Below are 27,484 nucleotides of genomic sequence, written 5' to 3'. Positions count from 1 at the left end.
ACATTTGTATATTCCCAGCCACATTCCAACTAGATGGGCGCTGCAAGTCTATTAAGCGAGGTCAGATACAGACTAGTCGGAATGTGGCCTGCAGTATGTAAATCACATATTTATGGTCACATGACCGTCACTTCCCAGCATTAGAGACTCCTCATTGCATGAAGCGCACACTGTGAGAATTCACAAGTCTGCAGTCACATAGTGACTTGTATCCTAAAGCCGGACAACCCCTTTAACCACAGATACGGTAACTATGTTCCTCCATACAGCCTCCTGCACACAGCTCTGATGTGACCTAGACATGCACATCTGGCTGTATACAGAATAATATACTGGTATATCTAAGCAAATAAGATACAAAATGTTCATACATGCAAAGGCATACTGTACGATGTTTTTACTGCTTTTCACCCAGTAATTTCTGCCGCATTGCTGACAAGTAGGAAACTACTGGATCGCACCTGAGACCTTTGGCCGTAGGAAGATTTTGTTTCCTTTTTCATGACCAAGCGGAAAGGAAGTCTTTGTGACATTGGCGGAATGCCCTGTGATGTTCATGTCTGAAGAACAGCTCATCACAGTGGATGAATGCCTCATTCTATGTCCGGGTTTTTCACATCTGTGAAAAAAAACAGACCTATTTTCCATCAGTATTTTGGATCAGATTTTCCCCAGTGTTCGGTCAGTGTATTTTTACCATCAGCGTTTCATCACTGATTTTCTAGTAATCCAAAATAAAGAAATAAGAAATAATTACAAAGCTTATCCTACCCACTGCAATGTTACAAATGAGAGCACACAGCTGGCACAAATGTGGCATCCGTGTGACGTCTGAGATTTCCATAGACTTTTATGTGTGATTTTGATCCATGAAATGTCTCTGGGATTTTTTTTTTGTAGACACACAGCAAAGAAGCACAGATACTGTATGTGAACAGTAGCATAGGTTATAACATATACCTGTTTTATCCATGATAAACACGTAAATGAAAAATACACCTCTAATTCAGTCCTATAGACCATTATGGCAAGAGAATTTATGATTTACGATTGATTAAGATTGGTGTTTCCTTTCTCATTACTGAACATGCTCTGTTGGTGTAGCTGAATCATCTTTAGGAAATGGTCCTGGCACTTGTTTTACATTGAGGACCCTGAAGTATTCTTCAAAGCAAATTAACATCTCTCTTTGCCATTCTTGATGATTTGATAAATGGTTGATTTAAGGGCAAGCTTACACGCAGCAAGGTCCTTTCTTGTAAAGCCCTTTTGATGCAAAGCAATGATGGCTTCATAACTTTCCTTGAAAGTAGCCATGTTTAAAAGAAGATAATGATTGCAAGCACAGCCCCCTACCGTCGCATTACTAGGGTGCCAACCTCCGCAGATAGGAAGGGATTTGTCTAGGGTGAAGAAATCCCACATTTTTTCCCTTTTGACCCAATCTGTACTATGTATTTTTGTATTTGAATTTCTTGCTGGAATCCATTTTTAATATACTATTTAATAAAGATATAGTATTTTTTTTTGGTTCTTCGGTTGTGTATATACTGTCACTTGCATAGCAAGATTGTGATTATTTTTTAACCATATAATTCTACTGTGTGGTTCTTATATACTTTATTAATATTATGGTGAGACGTGTGCCTATTAAGAATGATAGAGCTGCTTTTTAAATGCTTTAACAATTTTTAAACTATTTTGTAACCGTGTATACTTTAAAGAAGATTGACCTTTTATCATAGTTTTTTTGTAATAATTCTTATAGGTTTTGTGTTAATGACTATATACTCTCAACCTTGTGTACTTCTGGCCTCTATGGCTTTTTTGCCATAATTTTGAAAGTATGATGACATTGAGTATGAAGATTTTCACAGGGGCTGACTGTAAATGGATAACGCACCAAAATTTGAATATATAATACTAGCTCTCTAGTTTCTTTAAATAATATGACAAGTGTGTTGAGTGGGTGTTTCGAAGCTGATACTTTGATAAAACTTGCTAACTGTGCATTATATATTGCAAAGAAAAGGAAAATAAATAACCTTCTGTCACAATGCAGTACCACAAAAGTGGGACAGGCTGGGTGACATGATTTCATAACCACATCCCGAATTTGCACTCACACAATCTTTAATCATCTCTATTGCTCACTAATTTTTCTAGCACGTGAAAGTATTACAGCTCTAATTTAACTTTGATACAATTTGTTTTGGTAAATTTGCATGGAAACAGCTACAATTGTAGAAAAAAATCATTATGGTCCGTATACTTCCCTTTTTAGGTTCAACAAGGTGGTATATTTATACCAACTAACTCCCATATAAATCTCTGACTTTTGACAGTGCCAGTGTCAGCAAAGTGTCAGTGCAGCCCCGCAAAAAAGTGAATAGACAAGGGAAAGAGTTTCCTGTTCATAACCGCTCACAATTAGGAGTTAAACAAAATGGTTCCCAGGACTCTGGTACAATGGCCACTTTGGTAGAGCCAGCAAACCTCCTCCAACTTGCTGGCATCCAAAACTCATTTAAGTCCAGCACAACATCATCATTTGGGCTCAACATATACATGATATTGTGGCGCCCCCAGGAGTATTGTCGCCACAGTGGCATTACCTTCCTCCTAGGGAGTGTGATGTCATGCTTGGAAGCAATGAAGGGTCTCTCTGTCAGTTAATCACAACACACAACACAGTTCTCATTCCAGGCCAGCAGAGGGAGCTCTGAACCAAAACTGGGGGAAGAGCTACTCTCTGGGGGCCGGGCAGGGGAAATTAGGAGTTCGTGTGAGGAGGGCAACGTGTGTGGACGTGGAGGAGAGGAGCTGGAAGATTGAGCAGAATTGAGTGCTCACTTCTAGCTATAGCGCATGATCTGGAGCCCGGTCTCCAAGGTTGTATGGATACTGATGTTCCTGCAGCAGAAACCGGAGGAATAGGAAGCTGTAAATGCTCTGTTCCCATATAAGACTCGGAGGCACAACAGCAATGGGTGAGCCAGAAGAAGAAGAAGGCTACAGCTGTCTGCCATACGAGGGAGTTCTAAATGAGAACAAGCAAGTGGAACTTCAGTGTAACACAGTACTGCAAGTACCTAAGAGATTCCTAAGTTGCTTCCAGGCCAGCCAGCCTCTGTTCCATCTGTAATCTGGAATTCTGGACTGCATTTACCAAGCAAAGTAAAGGTAAAAGAAACTGCACCCTATTGTGTCCTTGCCTTCTTCCTGCAAACTCTCCAGCGCTGCTACATCTCTGTGCTAGACACTACACCCTCTTCCTCAACACCTATCTTCTTCATCTACTCTGCCCTGGGACTGCAGCCCTACCTGTGGAGGGCTACAACATCATTGCTGCACCACACCATCTGTCTCAGAGGATCTGTTTGCAGCGTCGGCTTAACCCCTTTATTGCCGAGCACCACATTTGTCGTCACGTATCATCCACTTATAAACTTTAATCAGCCACGCTCAACCCCTTTCACATGGATGCCCAGGGCCACTGACCGGGTCACCGCTACTGTGACACTTCCCTCTGAGATACCGACCCGGTACCGAGTACCCCACCGCCCTGGCGGGCGATCCAATATCCCGCCAGGCCTACTAATCAAAAGAGGCTCTGGGTTATTCTGGCAGGTAAGAGGAGGATCCTAACAATATAGTCTGGAATCCTCAGACCACTGAATCAGCCACTAGACCAGGGATGTCAAATTCAAACACACAGAGGGCCAAAATGAAAAACTTGGACAAAATTGTGGGCCAACCAGTATACAGTATAATGGGCCCCACACAGTCCTTCAAACAGAATAATGGGCACCACATAGTCCTTCAAACAGTAAAATTGCTCAACATAGCTTTCAATACAGTATAATGGGCCCAGCATAGTCCTCTGTACAGTATAATGGGTCCAACAATGTCCTCCGTACAGAATAATAGCCTCACAAAGGCGTGATGGTTCTCGTGTCACCGGCAAAATATACCGTATATACTAAGTCGACGAGAGTATAAGCTGAGGCACCTAATTTTGCCACGAAAAACTAGGTAAAGTTATTGACTCCAGTATAAGTCAGGTATGCATTATCTCCTCATCCCTATCCTGGTATGCATGGCTCCCCTGACCCTGTCCTTGTATGCATGGCTCCTTATGTCCTGTCCTTGTAGGCTATGCAGGGCCGCCAGCAGGAATTTCAGGGCCCCATACTGGCAAAATGTTCGGGCCGCTTTGAGATTCCGCCAAGGCTCCACCCCCAATTCCACCTCCCCCCCTCAAACCTTCCACAGTCCCACCAGCAACTTTTGGAAAAGATCGACTTCTGCACCACATCCTCACCACCTCACTAATCACACTTTAACAATTCTCAATGAACACCAAATCACACACATAACTATCAGCTTTTATTTTGGCCAAAAGAGTTTTAAGCCTGCAACCATAACAAGGTAGACTCTTTTGGCCAGGCCCTACTCTACTCTAACCTATTAAACATTTGTTAAAATATCCAATACTCTTTTTAGGTATATATTTATTTATTTTTCAATTTTTAAAATGACCAATAATATCACATACAAGGGACAAATACCGTCACACCATTACTAGACCACATATTACCACCACATAGTGACCACTATTAACACATACAAGGAACAAATACCACCACACATGGCCGAACCACTATGTACAGGTAATACAGGGATCACCAGTGACATTCTACACAGGAGCTCTGTATATAGTGTATAGTGTGCGTGTACATGTAATACACTGAACTCACCAGTGACGTCTGTAGTTGAAGTCCTTTGTCTTCGCTTTTCTTCATCCAGCACAGACCATCACTTCTTGCAGCCAGGGCTCGTCTCTGCAAAATATAACATAGTCGTCAATAACTGATCGCTTCCAGAGCACTTTCCCCTCTTTTTTCCCCGACTTCAACACTATGTCAGAAGGAAAAAAAGCCTCATAGTGCTACACTGTATAGTAACAGGACCCCCATTTTGCTCCCTCCATGGAAAACAGTTTCCTAAAAAGTAAATAATATGACAGTAGTAATAATATCACTAATTGGATTCTAAAGAAATTATGTTCCCCACTTGTCACCATAAACTAATACCGCATGTTCCTCATTCTGGCCCCCAAAAAGTAATTAAGTCCCTCTTTATTTAATAATCTTATCAAAATGCAGCATGCCCCAGATATGATACTTTTTGGGGTGTTTCTCTGGAAAACTTTTTCTATAGAACTTAAAGAGAATTAAGTTTTTGCTATATAATCAGAGAGCAAAATGTTGTAGTGGCTGAGACCTGAATCCCAGTGATATATCACTCACTAGGCCTCATTCAGATGTCCGTGATGTACGTACGTATTGTATTAGTTATTTTTCACAGATACAACATGTACCCATTATAATCTATAGCGCTGTTCACATGTCCGTACTTTTCACAGACCATCTGTCTGTGCAAAACACAGGGAGACACTTCAGAGTTATTTTTTATGACAGCATGGATAAAAAGGGCAAATGCAAGTCTAAGGGTCCGTGAAAACCATGTATAGCACACAGATGGCTTCTGTATATACGGTATGTCCTGTCCGTATTTAACACTGCATTGAACATTGAAATTATGCTCCCCACTTGTCATCATAAACTAATACAGCATGTTCCTCATTCTGGCCCCCAAAACGTAATTAATTCCTTCTTTATTTAATAATCTTGCCCAGCCTGGCACCCTTAATTTTATAATATGCCCCATCCTGGCCCCCCATGTCCCTTGTCTAGCCTGGCCCCAATATCTGCAGCCTGGGCCCCAGATATCCATCCTACCCCCTCAGCTATCCATGCAGGTCCCCATATATGTCCATTGTACCCCCCATATATCCATCCCTTGTGCTGCTCCCCCCCATATATCAATCATGGGCCCATGTGCTGCTCCCCTTATATATCCATCCTGGTCCTTTGTGGTGCTCCCCCCGTGTAACAATCATGGGCCCATGTGCTGCTCCCCCCCCATATATCCATCCTAGTCCTTTGTGCTGCCACCCCCCATATATCCATCCAGGCAGGGCAGCACGGTGGCTCAGTGGTTAGCAAGGCTGCAGCGCTGGGGTCCTGGGTTCGAATCCCACCAAGGACAACATCTGCAAGGAGTTTGTATGTTCTCCCCGTGTTTGCGTGGGTTTCCTCCGGGCACTCCAGATTCCTCCCACACTCCAAAGACATACTGATAGGGAATTAAGATTGTGAGCCCCATCGGGGACAGTGATGAAAATGTGTGCAAATTGTAAAGTGCTGCGGAATATGTTAGCGCTATATAAAAATAAAGATTATTATTATTATCCAGGTCCCTTGTGCTGTTCCACCCCATATATCAATCATGTGCTGTTCCCCCCATATATCCATCCTGGTCCTTTGTGCTGTCGTCCCCCACGTATCGGGGACAGTGATGAAAATGTGTGCAAACTGTAAAGCGCTGCGGAATATGTTAGCGCTATATAAAAATAAAGATTATTATTATCATCCAGGTCCCTTGTGCTGTTCCACCCCATATATCAATCATGTGCCCATGTGCTGTTCCCCCCATATATCCATCCTGGTCCTTTGTGCTGTCGTCCCCCACATATATCCATCCTGGCCCCTTGTGCTGCTCCTCCCATATATTCATCCTGGCCCCTTGTGCTGATCCCTCCATATATCATTCTGGCCCCTTGTGCTGTTCCCCTCCATATATCCATCCTGGTCCCTTGTGCTGCCACCACCATATATCCATCCTAGCCTTTTGTGCTGCTCCACCCCATTTATCCATTCTGGTGCCATGTGCTGCTCCCCCCATAAATCCCATATATATATATATATATATATATATATGCGCATCCTGGCTCCCCCATACATCCATCTTGGCCCCATATATCAATCCTGGTCCCTTGTCCTGCCCCCCCATATGTATCCATCCTGGCACCTTGTCCTGCTGCCCCCATGTGTCTCCAGGGTGGTTTCCCCCCATGTGTCTCCTGCATTGTCCCCCCCAAGTGTCTCCAGCCTGGCCCCCCCCACCAAGTGTCTCCAGCCTGGTCCCCCCCACCAAGTGTCTCCAGCCTCGTCCCCAGCCAGGTATCTCCAGCCTCATCCCTCCCATGTGTCTCCAGCCTCGTCAGCCCCCATGTGTCTTCAGCATAGTCCCCCCATGTGTCTCCAGCCTGATTCCCCCCATGTGTCTCCTGCCTGGTCCCCCCCACCAAGTGTCTCTAGCCTGGTCCACCCCACCAAGTGTCTCCAGCCTGGTCCCCCCCACCAAGTGTCACCAGCCTGGTCCCCCCCACCAAGTGTCTCCAGCCTTGGCTCCACCCAGGTGTCTCCAGCCTCGTCCCTCCCATGTGTCTCCAGCCTCATCCGCCCCATGTGTCTTCAGCCTGGTCCCCCCCCATGTGTCTCCAGCCTGGTCCCCTCATGTGTCTTCAGTTGGCCCCCCATGTGTCTCCAGCATCGTCCGCCCCATGTGTCTCCAGCCTTGTCCGCCCCCATGTGTCTTCAGTCTCATCCGCCCCCATGTGTCTCCAGCCTCGTCCCCCCATGTGTCTCCAGCCTGGTCCCCCCCAAAGTGTCTCCAGCATCGTCCCCACCCAATGTGTCTCCAACCTGGTCCCCCCCACCAAGTGTCTCCAGCCTGGTCCCCCCCCCACCAAGTGTCTCCAGCCGCGTCTCCACCCAGGTGTCTCCATCCTCGTCCGCCCCATGTGTCTTCAGCCTGGTCCCCCCATGTGTCTCCAGCCTGGTCCCCTCGTGTGTCTTCAGCCTGGTCACCCCCACATGTCTCTAGCCTTGTCCGCCCCCATGTGTCTTCAGCCTGGTACCCCCCATATGTCTCCAGCCTGGTCCCCTCATGTGTCTCCAGCATCGTCCGCCCCCACGTCTCCAGTCCAGCGCGCCAAAGGTAAAATGGCCACCGGCATAGCAGAGGTCGGCAGTGAATGTGTGCGCCCGTCGCATGACACTGACATCGTACGCCGGGTGCACACTTGCTAGAATACATTGACACACGCGGCGGTTCAGGTAATGAACGCTGCGTGCGCACCCCTGCACATACGCGGCCTGTGTATTTAAAGGGCCCGCGCCCCTTAAAACCGCAGCCTTTTTTCCTTCTTCTCCTCCTTTTCTCCTTCCCTCAGCCAAGGGCCCACTGGGGGAATCCCTGGTACCCCGTCAGGCCAGACCAACCCTGGCCGCGGCCAGGAAATGTTCTTTCATTGTGCGCCCCTGCTCCTAAGGGGGGCAACTGCCCCCCCTGCCCCTCGGTGGGTACGCCCATGCACACGGATGACACACTGATGGTAAAAACGGACACACAGATGACACACTGATGGTAAAAACAGAAATACTGATGACACACTGATGGTAAAAAATGGATACAAGGATGCCACACTGTTTCCCCATAGTAATGACCCCAATACTATTTCTTCATGTTTTAACACGGAAGTGTGAATGAGACTTTACCGTTGCATTAAAATCAGTATTTTATCAGCCGGAGATGATCACTAAAGGACTCTAGGCCCTTTGTATGAGCACCAATTCCTTTCCCCAGTGTAAAGATCTGCACATACTGTAACTATACTGGAAATACTCAGGTCATTGGGTTCATTCTCCACTAACAATGCCAAGTGTTCTAAACATTAGCATGTAGGAGAACATTGCTTCATACTCTCCCTGAGTCAGCGATTCTCTTGCTAGTGTGTGCAGCAAGCCAAATGATTAACCCTTTCCCACAAGCACTTCTCATGTGATCCTTGCACATTGCTGCACACGAGGAATGCATCATTTCATGCTTGCACTGCCACTGGTACTGATAATGGTAACAGCAGCTGACAGGGAGGTCAGGCATGAAGCAATCCTCAGAGCACAGCTTCTTCTGTCTGGTTTCTGTAGGACGTAGTGTTCAGGATTCTGCTCATTTTCACTGTAGCATCAGTTTTCTTGACTATTAAAATCTTGCGTGACCAAGATGACATTTCACTGCTGAGTGTTGGCATATATAATAAAATTGATAAAATATCACTTGGAAATAACTGAGTCATCATCTCAAACATACAGATACATTGAAATCAACCAAAGGGTTAGAAAAAGGGATTGTCACATTTGGATGACCAATTCAGGACCCTCATTTTTGGCAAGAGCAAATAATAGCACAAACATAAATGCCTGGATCATCTATGTAATGGATGTAAGTACTGGGCAATGCTTTGTATTTTGTGTGGTGGCTGGGGGTGCAGCCATATATGAGGGGTGGTTGTCAGAGGTCCCAGGAGTGAAATATCTTATCAGCTTATTATTGCCAGGGCCCTCTAATAAATGCAATGGGCCAAAGTCAGTGGTATAATTAGGGTCTTATGGGCTCCAGGGCAAAATTTAGACCGGCCCTGCAAAATCACACACACTAGCATGTAGATCAAATGCGTGGACCCCAATGGAGTTGATTGTGTTTGTGTTTGCTGTTCATAAAAAAAAAAAATACAACAATAAATGTGACAGAAAAGCATGGCTACAAGATAATTTCCTAAATAATATTTCTAAATACGGTAATACAGTTTTGGCGAGGCACTTCCAAGGACGCAGCTCCAATTGCAAATAGCCACGAGCCCGGCCTCATCTTCTGTGGCTGTGATTGTTACGACACTGCTCATAGTGGGCAACCTCGTTAATCTGATGTGTCCTAAAGTTTAGATTTCTCCTATTTCTGATAAGTGCACCTTGTTACTCCTGATGTCAGAAGTGTTGCATGTGCTTATCGCAAAACAACAGAAGGCTCTTTGGATATACTGGTAATATTTACAGTATATTCTTTCAAGCTATCTATTATTGAAAACCACATCAAGTGGTCAGAGTAGATTGGCAGACTCAAGACTTAAAGAGAACCTTACACCTGATACATGCTACCCAATCCGTGGGCACCATGCATCAGGCACTGGCTGTATGAACACAACCTTGTATGTGTGACTCGGAAACGCTACGGCATGGACTGGGCACCGAGCATCAGGCACTGGCTGTATGGACACAACCTTGTATGTGGGACTCGGAAACGCTACGGCATGGACTGGGCACCGAGCATCAGGCACTGGCTGTATGGACACAACCTTGTATGTGGGACTCGGAAACGCTACGGCATGGACTGGGCACCGAGCATCAGGCACTGGCTGTATGAACACAACCTTGTATGTGTGACTCGGAAACGCTACGGCATGGACTGGGCACCGAGCATCAGGCACTGGCTGTATGGACACAACCTTGTATGTGGGACTCGGAAACGCTACGGCATGGACTGGGCACCGAGCATCAGGCACTGGCTGTATGAACACAACCTTGTATGTGTGACTCGGAAACGCTACGGCATGGACTGGGCACCGAGCATCAGGCACTGGCTGTATGGACACAACCTTGTATGTGGGACTCGGAAACGCTACGGCATGGACTGGGCACCGAGCATCAGGCACTGGCTGTATGGACACAACCTTGTATGTGGGACTCGGAAACGCTATGGCACAGACTGGGTAGCATGAATCAGGCACTGGCTGTATGGACACAACCTTGCATGTGTGACTCAAACACTACGGCACAGACTGGGCAGCATGCATCAGGCACTGCACTGGTTGTATGAATACAGCCTGTTATGTGTGACCTGGACACGCTATGGTATTGACTGGGCAGCATGCATCAGTAACTGGTTGTATGAACACAGCCTGGTATGTGTAATTCGGACACGCTATGGCACGAACTGGGCAGCATGTATCAGGCACCGGCTGTATGAATGCAACCTGGTATGTGTGACTCCGAAACACAACGACACATACTGGGCACCATGCATCAGGCACTGGTTGTATGTATCTGGTGTGAGGTTCTCTTTAAAAGGGATCATGTGAGCATTTTTTTTTTTTTTTTTTTAAGGGAACCTGTCAGGTAAAAAAAACCCCCAAACCTCTAATTAACCTGCAGATATACAGTAGGGTTAATCTGCAGGTTAATAGCGTTCTGAAGCCATGCGTCCGCCGCATTGAAAGCCCAGGTACTGGAGGAAATAAACTTTATTCCTCTTGGCAGCCACTGGTTGGGCTTTCAGTGCAGTGACCATACAACTTCAAAATGCTATTAGCTTACAGATTAACCCCACAACTGCAAATTAATAGCATTTTTCACATGACAGGTTCCCTTCAAATATGGAAATGGTATGGCTGTATAGGTGCTTGTCCTTCAATAAAAATGATATCTTTTTTGTAGAGATCAGGTGCGCCAGTCTTGAGATATCGATCCTTGAAGCAGTATGCAAATCAAGCTGGAAGTGCCCTGGTAGAAGCAGTCCAAGCGCATGGACACACCCACACAGCACTTCCAGTCTGATTTACATATGGTTTCTACTCTAGATTTTGCATTTATTGGAGGATACACAGCTAAACAACGATACTACAACCATATGTAAGAACATTTTGACAGTTCCTTATAAGTATAGTTTGCCAAAATGTTTCCACTAGAACGATCAGCTGTGGTCAGCCAGACATTTACCTTTCTAAAAATGGAATATTACATGGTGGCCCTCCATAGAATTGCATTCTATGTGATACAAGGACGGATTGAGTGCGCTAGAATGCTCGTACAGAGTGGTCCTTCGTTGTGGCCCACAGAAGGTTGGTCCGCAGTGGAAGACCCACCCCCTTTGTTATATCCATGTATCCCATGGTTTTCTCTTTCAGTAGATACTTACATTGGCTTTGAATATTCAGTTCAGTGACACTAATGGTCAGGATAAGTCTTTATTGTATGGATAGGAATAACTTGGAAGACTATAAGTAAGATCTAATAGCAATAGGAGCATTATAAAAGCATCTTCATCTGCAGGGATAGGCAGACTGCCTACGGATTTGTAAGCCTCATTCATAAAAATAATTGTATTGGGAAGGGCTGATCATGAAATGAAAACGGACAGCAGTGAATGTAATCAATCCATTAGGACCTCTGCTCCTCCTGAAATTTCCAAAACTTGGCCATACATCTGTGGCACTAGGCACCCGTAAGTCCCCACACCCAGCCTTCAGGGGTTTTACATGATTCAGTCCTCTTACGTTCATTAATGATGCACTCCAAGAGATTGTTCAGAACTTCCTTTATGTAGAAGAAATACAAATACATGAATGAAAAATGAAGGTAAATATGATTAGCTGCTCTTCTGGTGTTTTTTCACACAGGCCAAGTACTCTTGAACGTCATCTGGAGAGCCGAGAATCAGTGGCACCCTCTGATGGATAGATTCTGGCTTCACATCCAGCACTGGCTGCATTCCAGTCGTTGCCATTCCACCTGCTTGCTCAATAATGAAGGCCATTGGATTACACTCGTACAACAGGCGTAACTGCGGGACACAGAAAAGCAGCAGTCAAAAAGTGTAAAGTCAGCATAATGTTACGGACAGGAACTGTACTGTTGTGGATTAAACTACTGAATATCTTTTTTTCCAAAGATGCTCAAATATGAGAACTTATTGGTCTTTTATACCTTTTATTGATGTTAATATAATATTGCAGTTACAATTAACTTCCATGACTATTAAAAGGGAATGTCAACTACTGAACAATCCTTTCTTAATAGCTTCAGTCTGCAGCACAAAATTAAAAAGTGAATATTTATCTCCTACAATGGTGACCACTGCAGCCAATCAATGGCCACTGATTGCCTGCAGTTTGCTTTTTCCCTTCACCCATGACAGAACACCTGCCACCTGAGAGAGGGATCCGCCCCGCCAGGACAGGAACCTACTGAGACATAAGGGGCGGCACCTCTCCCCCGCTTCAGTTGGGTTCCTGTCCTGGAAGGAATTCCACTGTGGCGGTGCCTGTCATGGGCGAAGAAAGAAGGGGAAAAAAAAAAAGCAAAAGAAAGGGACCCAGGCCCGTCCCGGCGCGGGAAGAACAGGTAACTTACCTGTAGCGCCGGCCGTCGGGTCCTGGAAGCACAGTCCCCGGTTTTCCTCTGGGCTCCGGGTTCGTGTGGGCACGGGTGGGATCCCGGTGGCTCCGGGGAGCCCCCACCGTGCCGCCCTCCCCTCGCACGCGCCGCATCTCGATCCCCGTGGCAGGGGAGAGACGCTGGCTCCTTCCGGCCGCTGACGTCAGCGGCGCTATGGATTGTGGGTGCGCCGGCTGGCGTCAACACAGGGCGACGGTGTCATGGCACCGGGTGCGACACCGGCTTTTCTGAAGCGGTCGGCCGGTGGTCGCAGGGGGGAGGGGAGGAGACATCACCGGCAGAGGCTGCATATAATCAAGGACCAGCGGCGGGGGAGACGGTGGAAAATGGAGTCAGAGCAGGAGAGATTGCTGTTTCTGCCTCCTTCACAACCCTCAGGCAAACATGGAAGCCGCTCAAGTAGCAGCCGCCCCAGCCGCAGATTGGGAGAATCCTCAAGGTCCAGAGAGCACAGGTCACGTGCTCCGACGCAGCCTCCGAGTCTGGTACCCTTGATTACGGGTGGTGAGTGATCTTCGTGAATGCTAGCATTTATGTTAATAGGGATTCTCTGTTGTATGCTTTACCCTGTAGGAAAGGCCCAAAAAAGCAGGAAGCAAGAAGAACAATAGGGACTGTGCTATATGTGAAACTCCCTTAGCAAGAGACTGGCAGAAAGATCTCTGTGCCTCTTGCATTCAGCGGACCATGGCAGAGGAAGCGCCTAGTTTCGCAGCCAATTTGATATCCGCCCTCAGGTCAGAAATGGAGGGTTCAATTAAGACCCTATTGAAAAAAGGGAAGAAAAGTAGGAATAATCCCCCTAGTTCTCCCTCAGATTCCTCATCAGCCTCGTCTCAGGCGGAACAGGCATCTTCCTCAGACAGTGACACGGGGGGTAAGCCATGTTTCCCTGTAGAAGACACAGATGCTCTCCTAAAGGCCATTAGAACCACAATGGGCCTACAGGAAGAAAGGGCGGCTAAAACCCTAGAGGATGTCATGTTTGGGGGGCTTCAAGAGAGGAAAACACGGACCTTTCCAGTGAACGAGAAGATCCAGGCGCTTATTGAGAGAGAGTGGAGGAAACCCGAAAAATCTGGTGCCCTTCCGTCCACCTCTAAGAGACGATACCCCTTTGAGCACAAGGATGCGAAGATATGGGACAAAGTCCCAAAAATAGATGCAGCAGTATCCAGGTCTTCCAAAAAGTTGGCCCTGCCCTTGGAAGACTCAGGGGTTCTTAGGGACCCGCTGGACAAAAAGGTGGACTCATATTTGGAGGCACGCGTGGGAAGCGACAGCAGGAGGACTAAAGCCGGCGATAGCAGGCACCTACACGGCACGCTCCCTCATGATCTGGCTGCAGCAGTTAGAAGAGAAGCTGGCATCAAAGGTCAAGAGAAGCTGGCATCAAGAGAGAAAATATTAGCAGATATGTATCTCTTGCACGGGGCAACAGCTTTTTTGGCAGATACCTCGGCGGACTCTATGAGGTTGACAGCTAGGGCAGCGGGACTATCAAATGCTGCCAGACGCGCGTTATGGCTTAAGGGCTGCCCGGGTGACCTACAGTCTAAAGCTAAATTGTGCTCTCTCCCCTGCAATGGTCGGTTCTTATTCGGCAAGAACTTGGACGATATTCTGGAGAAAGCAAGCGATAGGAAAAAATGCTTCCCCAGGTTCCCGACGGAACAGAGGAGACAGCCCTTTCGGAGGGGAAGATTCAATAGAGGGTGTCCTCCGGCCGACAGAAGAAGATGGGAGGATAAAAGGAAAAAAAGAGTCGGGATTTATGTTCGGTGGAAGCACCTCCACCTCAAAGAAATCACCACAATGACGCCAGTATCCCAGTGGGGGGGAGATTGGCACTCTTTTTCCAGGCCTGGGAAAAGATCTCCTCCAATACCTGGATCCTGGGCATCTTAAGAGAAGGCCTGAGAATCCCCTTTATTCGCCACTCGCCAGCCAAAACCCGTGATTGTCATTACACCCATCAGAAAGGTGACCGAAGAACAGTTGGCCTTAGAACGGGAGATCCTGAGCCTGATAGACAAGCGGGTACTTTACGAGGTCCCACACACACAGGAAGGAAGGGGGTTCTATTCACCCCTTTTTCTGATAAAAAAAAACGGATCAATCATTCAGGACGATTATAAATCTCAGACGGCTCAATCGATGGAAAAGAAACCAGTCCTTCAAGATGGAGTCAGTGGCTACGGCCGTGAAGCTACTACATCAAGATTGTTTTATGGCCGTAGTCGATTTAAAGGATGCATATTATCACATCCCTATCCATCCAGATTACCAAAAATACTTGAGGGTAGCGCTTTATATCCAAGGCGTACTGAGGCATTTCCAGTTCTGAGCTCTTCCATTTGGCATATCCATAGCCCCGAGAGTTTTCACCAAGGTCATAGCGGAGGTGACAGCCTTTCTCCGGATTCACGATACGGTCATAATACCATACTTGGATGATTTCCTTATAGTGGGCAGCTCAGAGGACCACTGCACGGCACAGTTGAGCCGGGTGACCGACACCTTGCAAGAATTATGGTGGATAATCAATTTCAAAAAATCAAAATTACAACCCCTAACAAAACAGACCTTCCTGGGATTTATACTGGATTCAGAAAGGCAGGCGTGTCTGCTCCCAGAGTCCAAAATAGAGAAGGTACAGAATAATAATAATAATTATAATAATTTTTATTTATATAGCGCCAACATATTCCGCAGCACTTTACAATTAAGCGGGGACATGTACAGACAATAAATTCAATACAAGTTAAGACAATTTAAACAGTGACATTAGGAGTGAGGTCCCTGCCCGCAAGCTTACAATCTACAAGGCGGCCCGAAACCAACCATGTATGACATTGAGAAGGGCAATGTCCCTACTAGGTACCCTAACGTCCTGTATTCCGGTGGTCAGGTGGGCTCAATTTTACACCCGACAACTCCAGGGCGAGATATTATCAGCACAAAGATCGCTAAGAGGGCATTTAGAAGGGAAGCTGGAGCTTTCCATAAAAACCAGAGACTCTCTCAACTGGTGGCTGAACGGTACAAATCGGACCTCAGGAATACTGTGGGACAGACAGACGACAGATGTGATTTTAACAAATGCAAGCTCCTTGGGGTGGGGGGCACACCTAAGGGGCCTCATAGGCCAGGGCTCCTGGACACCTCAAGAAAGAGAGGCATCTTCCAACCTAAGAGAACTGTGGGCAGTGAACAAGGCCCTAAGTCACTTCATTCCGCTACTCCAGGGTCGCAATGTACGCATCATGTCAGACAACAAAGTAACAGTGGCATACATCAACCACCAAGGAGGGACAAGATCACACTCCCTAATGAAAGCGGCGAGCGACATTCTGAGCAGAGCAGAGGAACACCTACACTCCTTGACAACCTTACACATAAAAGGGGCAGAAAATATAGAAGCAGATTTTCTGAGACGCAATACCCTGAGGCAAGGAGAATGGGTGCTAAATCGGTCCATTTTTCAAAAAATAACGCAGCTTTGGGGGAAACCAGTAATAGACCTCTTTGCCAACAAGCACAACAGGCAAACAGAAAGGTTTTGCTCTCTAAACCCGAGGGAAAAGCCATGGGCAGTGGACTCATTGCACATCCAGTGGAACTTCAGGCTAGCTTATGCGCTCCCCCCAGTGGCTCTGATACCAGCAGTTGTCAGGAAGATCAGAAACGATCAAGCCAGGGTGATTCTAATGGCCATGTTTTGGCCGAAAAGGCCCTGGTTTTCTCTATTACAAAGAATTTCCCTCTCCGATCCATGGGTTCTGCCAGAAATCCCGGACCTACTAGCTCAAGGCCCAATATTCCACGCTCAGGACAAGGGATTCCATCTGACGGTGTGGAATTTGAAAGGTCACTTTTAATGGATAGAGGGTTCTCCCCCGGGTTGGTGGCCACCCTGCTAAAGAGTAGGAAACCAGTGACGACTAACATCTACGGCAGAACATGGAATAAGTTCCTACAGTTCCTAGGTAAGCCATTAGAAAAAGAACCCCCGATTAGTGCCATCCTGGAGTTCTTACAATCGGGGTTGCAGATGGGGTTAGCGGTGAACACACTTAAAGTTCAGGTGTCTGCACTAGGGGCGCTCTACAACTGCAAATTGGCATGAAATAGATGGGTAGCCAGATTCATTAAATCTTGCCATAGAGCTAGGCCTATCCCAATACCCAGAATAGCCCCCTGGGATTTAAACCTAGTGCTAGAGGCCCTTACAAAGGAACCGTATGAGCCGTTACACCAGCTACCCCTAAAGTTTCTGACCCTAAAGATGATCATTTTAGTGGCCCTTAAGTCAGCCCGCAGAATAAGCGACTTACAGGCTCTCTTGGTAAATCCACCTTATACACAAGTTTTTCAGGATAGGGTGGTGTTAAGAACAGACCCCGCTTATCTGCCTAAAGGTAGCATCAGATTTCCATCGGTGTCAGGAGATTGTCGGTGAGGTGCCGCCCCTTATGTCTCAGTAGGTTCCTGTCCTGGCGGGGCGGATCCCTCTCTCAGGTGGCAGGTGTGCTGTCATGGGTTCTGGAAAAACCGGCTACCGGTAAGTAACCATGGTGGTTTTTCCATCAGCGTGGACTTTCACTCAGACAGAACAGAGAACGCTGTAGCGGTCATGTGACTGACGAGGGACTCAGTAGGGAGATGGGAAGAGTGGCGCTTGTCTGGGGAGGTAAGAATGCACTTTTTTTTAATTTTATGCTGATGACTTAAGTTACTAAAAAGGATAGCTAAATTTAAAAGGGGTTGGCCACCACTGAACAGCCCCTTGTAAGAAACTTCAGTTGATTCGGTGGAAGGCAAATGGTATAGCAAACAATGTCCAATAGTTTACTATTACTTCTAGTAGAGTTGAGGAAAAGTATTTGCAGGAGGAGCTCAGGATTCTGATCTGAGGATGCCAGGTGCCGAAATGAGGATTGCCCTAGGCCAGCTGCCAGTGAGGACTGGATGCTGGACCATGGAAGCATAAATATTTTTGCTGGAAACTACTTTTGAGTATTGTTATGCAATGTTTTCTTCTTTTTAATATAAATATTATATACACTCCTCAGAATTGATATTGCTACACCAAGAAGAAAAAGTTTTGGAATTATGGAAACCACAAGATGGATAGAAATGTTGACGATATGCAAATGGTTAAATGGAAACAAAATTTTTCAAAAAATCTCAATTTACTCAGTATTCAATATGAGTACCAAGCTCTGAAATACACACATACTTACATACCTTGGTGTGCTATTAATGAGGTTATTAGTGGTTGAGGAACGTTCTGCCATGCTCAATGCACTTGGGCAAGTCATCAAGATCTGCTGCTGACTGCTCCTTTTGCAATTGCTGACCAATGACGTCCCAGGTGTGCGCAATGGGAGACAAATCCAAAGTCCATGATAGCAAATTTAGGACATACAGGCTGTTCACAGTAGGGCAAGGAACATGAGGCTCCTGGGACATTTGGAGGATTGTCTGTACCCAGGGCCGGAGTAAGGTTGGTGTGGGCCCCTGGGCAGAAAATCTGGTGGGGGCCCCCATATCATTAACATTTTAGCCATAACAGTAGAGCGCGAATTGTAGCACTTAGATGTACAATCTAATCTTATCCTCTTGTTCTGCCACATTCAGATTTACAGTACTACAATAGAGATACAGTCCAGGATAACTCAAAGCAGTCCAATTATAGACAGAAAGAGTTACTCACATTTTTTTTTATTGAACCCAATGTTAAGACAGCCAAGGATCGCCGCTGACCTGTGTGGAGCCGGCCACGATCCCTGCAGCATCGCTCGTCCTCCTGTCTGTGCCGGCCGCGGCTGTGTCTGGACACGTGAGCACAGCGATGACGTCATCTCTGTGCGCACCAATAGTCTCCACACACAGCCGCGGCCGGCACAGACAGGAGCTATATATAAATATATAGCTAGCTGGAGCCTGGAGGCAAGGGGGTTAATCACCGTGGCGCTGCAGAGTTGATTGGTGGGACCGTACACAGCAGGCGGCGGGCGCACGATGCTCGTGAACGCGGCGAGCAGGCAGAGCAGATCCACAGGACAGGAGGCGTGACAGAAGAGGAGGCGTGACAGGAGAGGATGAGGCGGTACCGGTATGCCTAGTTCATCTCAGCGTGACGGCGTCTAATATTTATCCTCGCGCTGCGTTAATAAAATGGCGGTCGCTGTCCAGTGGTGGGGGCCCGGGCCCCCTTAGAAGCTCTTGTGGTGGGGGCCCCGGGGCTGAAGCCCCGCCTGCCCCTCCTATAATCCGGCCCTGTCTGTACCACTATATCAATGACCAAATCAATGTAATGCTGAGCTGTTAGCTTACTTTGAATGACGATTAGAAAGGTCTGGCTACAATACATTATACCACCCCACACCTTAATCCTGGGACTCATGAAGGCCTCTTCTTGACATTCCCTATGTGGTCTCCAGACCAATCTCTGGCTATTAGTGCATCCAAGACAAAAATGGGACTCATCGCTGAAGAGGATAAACCTCCATTGCAGCCTCCGATCTCCATTTGCAGACCACGTAGGCAATGGCACCAGGGAAGTGATAGCCAGACCTCTCTAGTCTTTATTGCAGGTTCACTAGTAGGTTGGGGTTACATTTACAGTATTTGGTGGCAGAAGTAATGATACAGCGTTTTCTCCATAATGTCGCATGAGCCATTGAGCAGCCTGCTAGTGTGGCACCCCTGAGGGTTCAGTCGCCACAGAGGTACTGCACCTCCTCCTGAGGTGTGGTACCCCACTATCCAGGTAAGGTGGAGACACCTGACCACACTCCAACACCTGCACCCCAAACCACAAAGTAGTGTAGAAAAGCACCCATTGGTGGCTCCCTGCTTGGAACACGAAACGTGCTGGGTGGTGGGTGGAGCTTAGTTACATTAAAGAGAGCGTGAAGAGTTTAGGATTTGGTCAGTCAGCCTGACGGGGTCAGAGTTGTTGTTGAGTTGGAGAGAGAAGATCCCCAGAGAGAGGGATAGATGGATGGAAGTGCTGCAGCAGATCCCAGTGACCTAGGTCTGCTGGCACAGGAAAGGAAGAGAAAGAGAGCGACATAGACTGAAAGCCTGATTTTCCATAGAAAGAAAGATTAGTACGGAACGTGAGGAGTAAAAGAAAACAGAGGACTTGGGTTAGAAGAGAATCCTTCCTGGAAGTTCTAAGCGCAAGGCCGGGGCCCGGTCCCCGAGGTTGTATGGATACTAATGGTCCTGCAGCAGACACCGGAAGAATAGAAGTAGTGTCCGCTTTATTCCCACACAAGACTTGGGGGCACAACAGCAACTGGATAGTGAGCCGGGACTTAGTAGCAAGGAGTCCCCGAAGCAGGCTACAGCTGTCTGCCGTACAAGTAGAGTTCATAAGAACATCGGACAGGAGGAACTCCAGTGTAACTCAGTACTAGGAGTACTTCATTTAAAGGCGCTATAAGAGGAGACGTTCAGAAAGGCACATGTTGGTGGAGTGTTGGAAGGGAGTATTCCATCTGGCCTGTAAGTTGACCGAGTCCCTAACCCGGAGGACACGGCACGGAGGCAGGCACCTGTTTGTACAACAGACTGTGAGTAAAGTTTTGGAACTGCATGCCCTGGTGTCCTCCACTTATTCCTGCGCCATCCTGCCCAGCACTGCTACATCCCTCGCGCCTGACACTACACCATCTAAGTGTCACTTCAGCTACACTGCCCTGGGACTACATCCCTGCCTGTGGAGGGCTATAACATCACTGCTGCACCACACCATCTGTCCCAGAGGATCTGTCAGCAGCGTCGGCTTACATCTCTATTGCCGAACACCACAGGTGGCGTCACGAATCACTTATCCTAAGCACACTGAACATTCTCCTTTTACAATGGGCGCCCAGGGTCACGGGCCGGGTCCCAGCTGCCGTGACATCTCCCATTGAAGCTCATTGGGCCCGGTACCAAGTACCCCACAGCCCTGGGTGTAAGGGCGTCCCACTAGCCTAAAACGTGCTCTCATGGCCTTCAGCATCTCCAGACTTGTCTTCTATTGAACACTTCTGGGACGTCAGTAGTTGGGAAATGCAGACCTCAGACAACCATTATAGACTGCATTTGAAGGGTGTAAGTACATGTATTTCTACGTGTGGCGCTCATACTTGATACTGAATTAATCGAGAAGGTTTGAAAATTTTATTTCCATTTTTTTCATTGTTTGCAAATCAGCAGCATGTCTATCCATCCTGTGATTTCCATAATTCCATGACTTTTCCTTCTTGATGTTGCAATTTCAGTGGTGAGGAATATATCCATCATGATGTAGGCTTGTAAGTAAGCACAGTAGTACAATATTTATCCTTTACATTACAGAACTATCTATAGACAAACCGTAAAATGTTAACATTTCTTTAATTTAATTTCCTTCTACCGATTGGACATGCACAACCCATATAATTGACATGTAGTGGAAAAAGTACGATTTACATTTTGTTTGTATCTCCATTAAGTCCACAGCAGCAGAAATGCCCTATAACTTTGAATTATGCCAACATTCATTCATACTGGGCACTCAATTAGCAGTATACCATGTGTTTACCCATGTCTTATCATAGGATCATTTCTTCCTGGCTGATGGGATGTATGCCATTTCTTCCTGTCTAACTAGCTTTCTCATATCGGCAGAGTTTAGATTTCGAAAACTTCTCATAAATCAGCCTGAAACTAAACGTCAGAGCCTTCCTCTGTGGAAAAGCCTACATTACAAATCGCACACAAAAACACTGTCATATGACATGTTGGGAGGGCCCAGAATAAGGACATGCTGCAGAAGCAAAGAGCTGACTGGGTGCCAAGTCCCTTGTATTTCAGGTGCACAGCATTGCCTGAGTTCAGTAAACAGGAACATTGTGTGATAATGCTGTGAAGTCAAGGAGAGGGCTGGATGAAGAAAACAACCACGTCTTCTTAGAAGTAGCCTGAAATAATAATAATGTATGGAACTTGAGAGAGTGACAAAGGTCAGGCCACGAGTCATATCTCAGATTCAGGTGCATCATGGACTGAGGAATACATAATAATAATCTTTATATAGCGCTAACATATTCCGCAGCGCTTTACAGTTTGCACACATTATCATCACTGCCCCCCATGGACAGTATGTCTCGAATGTGGGAGGAAACTGGAGTACCCGGAGGAAACCCACGCAAACACGGGGAGAACATACAAACTCCTTGATGGGATTTGAACCCAGGACTCCAGTGCTGCAAGGCTGCAGAGCTAACCACTGAGCCACAGTGCTGCCCAATATATGCCAAAAAACGGACAAAAAAGCCTTAATATATCCCCCTATGTGTTCTTGTGTCCATCTCATCTACGCCGGCAAGGTCTGTCAACACTGTGGTGTATGGCGGTCCACTCCACCAGCCTTTCACAACACGAGGTCATACATGGGTTACCAGCTTTACAAGTTAATAGTTAATTCACGTGGTTTTGGTTCATCCAGCTTCGAATAAAATGTGCTCTGGTTCTACCTACCAGTCTAACTACGGTAGCCTCATAAGGAACATAAAAAGGGGTTGTCTTGGACTGTTACATTGATGGCCTACCCTTAGGCCAGGGTCACACCACCGTATTTTCAGTCATCAGAGAAAATCGGACCGATTATGCTAATCACACTCTGATCAGACTAGGAGCATAGCGTGATCCGATTTTTCCCGTGTGTGGAGAAGATCTCCATTCTGGAAGTAAGTGAAAATCAGACCACGCTCAGATGTTAAGTGAGTGCGATCCGATTTCTGTGACGGACCAATTGACTTTCATGGCAGAGTGCGATTAGATACTTGGTCCGAGGAGAATAAAAATCGGACATTTGCACGGCCCCATAGAATAACATTGGTCCGAGTGTGATCCAATGTTTTGTTTGATCGCGCTCGAACCGAAAATACAGTCGTCTGCACAAGCCTAGCAGGGATTAGTGTGTATGTGTCGGGGATTCCCTCTACACGGGAGGAAAGGGCTCCTCTATGTAATGTCACAAGTTCCCCTTTATTAATACTTACATCCAGGCCAGGCTTACAGAATGATGACCTTATCTTAGGACAGGTTATTAATATCAGATTGGTGGAGGTCCGACACTTGGCGCCGCCACCAACCAGCTGTTATCAGCTCCCTCCAAATCGGATGCACACACTGTGCGAGCACAGATAAGATCACTTCCTATTGGAGTGAATGGAAGCTGAGCTGCAATCCCCAAGAACGTGTAACTATCCTAACTGTGTAAGTCCTGGACGTCCCCTTTAATATTACTTCATACATTTAGGCAACAGGTGCAACTTCCTGTAAGTCACGATTCAAGAAGGAAATGATACCAATTCATAGTCTGTCAGAATAGGCACCCTGCTTGGTCAAATGATGATGAGCACAGAGAATTTTGAGAACATGTGTCTGACCACAAGCGAGGGATGTACTATTTTATGCAGCTTTGTCGTAACTCTGTTCCCTAGAACTTACACTTATCAGTTGTTGTCAGCTGTCCTGGGGTGGATGACTACAATCACTGACTCATGACATTTGCACAAGTAAAGGAACTTTTCCTATTACTCAATGAATTTTATAGAATTCCAATTGGAATACTTGGAGAAATATCACAGATAACTGTACAGAACCATGGAAAACTCAGTAGAATGGCGGTGCACGACAATCAAAGTGATGAGGTCATAGTTTTAGTTTTCGTCGTTAACTTCTTTTTGTATTTTTTTTTCGCTAAGATTACTAACTTAGTCATAGTGACATATTGATATCTGCACTGTTGATTGCTGGAGCTGCTGGTCACCAACATAAATTTAATCCCCAACTTGATCATTGCTTCCATTAATACTGAAAGGGTGAGCTCATGTCAGAAATCATCACAGAACAGTATATATATTAGTTCAAGCAGTACCACTTCCCTTGGTATGCTAGTAGGTGGGTAAGGGTTGAATTGTGCAGGTGCAGACGACCGTATATTCTCTCATCCGAGAGAATTGGGTTGATTATGGAAATCACACTCCGATACGTGTGTCAGCATAGTATGATATGATTCTTTCGAATGGGGAGAAGTTGGAGGAATAAAAAACATTTCTCCATATTTTACATTCTATCAGTCCATGGAAATACGACTGCTCTCAGATGTCATCCGAGTGCAGTCTGATGTTTTCTACAGACTCATCGACTTGCATGGTCACGTACGTTCCAAATATCAGATCGAACTTAGGCATACAGGTTTTATTTTCCCTTGGACTGGCTCAGTCTGTGGGAAAAAATCTGACATGTGCACGGCCCCATAGACTAACATTGGTCAGAGTGCGATCTGATGTTTTGTTAGATCGTATGAAAACATGGTCATCTTCATCTGCCCTTTTATTAAGCAATTACCAAAATAATCCACATTTAACCAGCAGCGTGTAATTGTAGAATTAGAAAACATGGAAATATAGAAAGTAATGAATTATGGAAATTATGAAAGGCTCACATAAGCAATTATAGCATACTTATGGAGGACTATGAGGGGCGCATCGGTGCAGTATATTATATGGAGGACTATGGGCTGCATTATACTATAGGTAGGATTATGGGTTGTGCGTTATACTATATGGAGGACTATGGAGAGTGCATTATGCTTCTGCTATGGGGCCCCATGACTTCTATGTACATCCCTGGTGAGTATAATGGTTTATTTTTTTTTACATATTAAAGAACACCAGCAAAAACGGAGGACGTACACTAGGATGGGGCCAGGATAAGGGACATATATACCAGGAAGGGGGGCGCATATATATGTATTTACATATCTATTCAGGATGGGGAGGGGCCTCAATCCATATGTTTTACCGAAGTCCATCAGACTCTAGTGTTAGGAACGGCGGAATGCACTAAATAAAAATAATAATAAAGTGCGTTCGCCGCTCGGGGTCCACCGTGCAGTAGGTGATATAACCACTGCAAACTGGTGGCAGGAGCAATATGGTGGTAATGTGCACAGGGTTAAACGTCACCCAGGTGCACAGAGCAATCTCTGTTAAGTCACAGAGATGCCAAATAAACACAAATAAACAGACTGAGCCTTTTGAGGCCACAGTACTCAGTAAAAATACAAACACGGTATCAGGTCACAGGAGTAGCCCAAGACGGCGGCACTACGTCCGTCTAGACCTACCGTGTGTGCGGCATCACAGCTGCGGACGCTAAGGAGAGCTGCTACTGCAGCGCGGCGTGGACACTGCCTCTAAACGGCAAAGCTATGATGCAAGCGCAATGTCGGACGCTAGCAGCTGTGGATGTTGCAGCAGAGGAGCGCTGGCGCTGATTCTAACTCAGTCCCTAGCCACATGCTTAATATCAGAGGGAAGGGGTTTTATAATGAGTCAGTCACCAGAATCATACATCCGTCCTCATACACACAACAGCAAGTAAGTCTGTGCTAGCACATGGCGGAACAGCCATGCGCGCCTTATATAGCAGCCGGGACCTTCTGCAAGCCTCCAGATCTCTGAGATGGACCAATGAGATCTGAAGCAGGACCTGAGCACATGACTCCCGATCTCCAATGGGAGATCGTCCCATGAGCATGCTCAGTAGGAGGGCAGAAGGACTTAGGGTACCGCTACACTAAGCGATGCACCAGCGATCCCGACAATGATATGGATCGCTGGTGCATCGCTAAGTGGTCTCTAGTGAGCTGCCACACAGGCAGATCTCACCAGCGACATAGCAGCGGTCGGGGGTCGTTACTTACCTGTCAGACGCAGCGATCCTGACTTCGTCCGCCCGCGTCCACGCGTCGCTCGTCGGCGCCATAGGAAGCCCAGCAGGAAGCGCCCGACGAGAAATGGTCTAGGACGTTCTTGCGCGATCAGCGACAGAGAGCGAGGGAGCTGGTCGGAGGTATCACATGTAGCAATATCGCTAGCAATATCGCTGCTACGTCACAAAACCAGTGACGTTACAGCGATATTCAATATCGCTATGTGTAACGGGCCCTTTAGCCTCAGGAGAGATTTGCTGCAAGGCAATCTCCTGTGCAATCTCCTCTGCAGTAGATAAACAGCAGGAGACTGCAGAATGTGAGGGTCTGGATCCCTGCTGAGTAAACGCAGAAATCCGATGACTAACATTACCCCCCCTTCTAGGGCCCCCTCCCCCCTGAGCCTTCTGATCCAGCAACTTGTGCCCATCAGAGGTATAGGCCTCAGACTCGTCTGAAGGCAAGTCTGATGTCCCGGTAGGTGACAGAGAGACCCGGGACAAGTGGAAGGCGTCAGGGGCGACAAGATCGCCAGGCTTGAGAAGGGACCCGTGGGAGACGACGGGAGCGGAAGTTAAAGTGGAACGCCACCGTGTGTCGGCAGGCGTCTCCACCCTTCATTTAGAGAGGCTATTCCGAGCACAAAAGGCGCAGGCCCGAATATATTTTTTAACATCCTGAGCCCTGTGCGGCCACCAGTAAGACCCTGCCAGGAGTTTTTTGGTCTGCATATAGCCACAGTGACCACCACTCCTGGACACGTGTGCCCATGCGAGAACCTTCGGCCGAAGGCGAGGAAGAACAAAGGTCTTGCCCGGCGACACAGAGTTTGGCCGTTGTGGGGCACTGTTGTCCTTGCGTGTTGACAATGATAACCGCAACTGGAGTCTTGTGCCGGACGCGCCTGGAGAACAGCGCAAGACACCTCCATGGGCTCTGGGGGTGGAACCTCTGGCTCGGGTAGTTCCAGAGGCTCAAAAAAATTGGGAGCCAAGGTAACCTTCCGTTTGGATTGAGCACGCTCCATATCGCGCACCGAAAAACGGAGGTCAATGTGGGTGGAAATGGCAATCAGCTCTTCCAAACTTGCAGGAACCTCTCTGGTAGAGAGCATCTTTAACATGCTCCGCCAAACCTCTCCAAAACACAGGGATGAGGGCTTTATCGGACCACTCCAGCTTGGAAGCCAGTGTCTGAAAACGGACGGCATACTGACTAACCGAGAGGGAACCCTGAGACAAAGCAAGAAGCTGAAGAGAGGTGTCGTGCGTGACCCGTGGACCGAGGAAGACCTGCTTAATAGCTGTTAGAAAGTGAGCAGCAGTCCGAACCTCTGGGTCACCACGCTCCCATAGTGGCGTAGCCCACTCCAACGCCTTGCCCGACAGAAGGGAAACAATAAACCCCACCTTGGCCCGTTCCGTAGGGAATCGCGCAGCCAGTAGCTCCAGCTGAATAGAGCACTGGCTGATGAAACCCCTACAGGAGGCGCCATCGCCAGAAAATTTATCGGGCAACGGGAGGCGGGTAACTGTCGGCGCAAGGGAGGACGTGGACATACGGGAAACCGCATCTGTGATTGCCTTTACAGCAGCTTCGGTGGATTGTGCAGCTGAGAGAGCCCTCTCAAGAGTGGCCAACCGGCCCTCAAGCTGCCGAATACACTGTACCAGTTGCTGCTGTTCTGACATCACTAGCCAGACCCTGGCGCTAGTATTATGTTAGGAACAGC

The 27,484-nt window shown here is 47.0% G+C and overlaps 1 protein-coding gene across 1 annotated transcript in view; it reads right to left on the bottom strand.

The window, feature by feature from the left end:
• Window positions 1-12,103: 12,103 nt before the first annotated feature.
• LOC141049459 (fructose-1,6-bisphosphatase isozyme 2) overlaps window positions 12,104-27,484 on the bottom strand; it is a 62,904-nt gene continuing 47,523 nt past the window's right edge. The window contains exon 7 of the mRNA XM_073545935.1: window positions 12,104-12,366. Coding sequence (XP_073402036.1) covers window positions 12,172-12,366 — 195 coding nt within the window. The 3' untranslated portion in view covers window positions 12,104-12,171. The remainder of the gene's footprint in view (window positions 12,367-27,484) is intronic.

The sequence above is a fragment of the Dendrobates tinctorius genome, unplaced genomic scaffold (assembly GCF_039654945.1).
Source record: "Dendrobates tinctorius isolate UK_male_01 unplaced genomic scaffold, ASM3965494v1 ptg000144l, whole genome shotgun sequence".
NCBI lineage: Eukaryota > Metazoa > Chordata > Amphibia > Anura > Dendrobatidae > Dendrobates > Dendrobates tinctorius.
The sequence above is the reverse complement of the archived record's forward strand: the minus strand, read 5'-3'. Positions and strand labels throughout refer to the sequence as shown.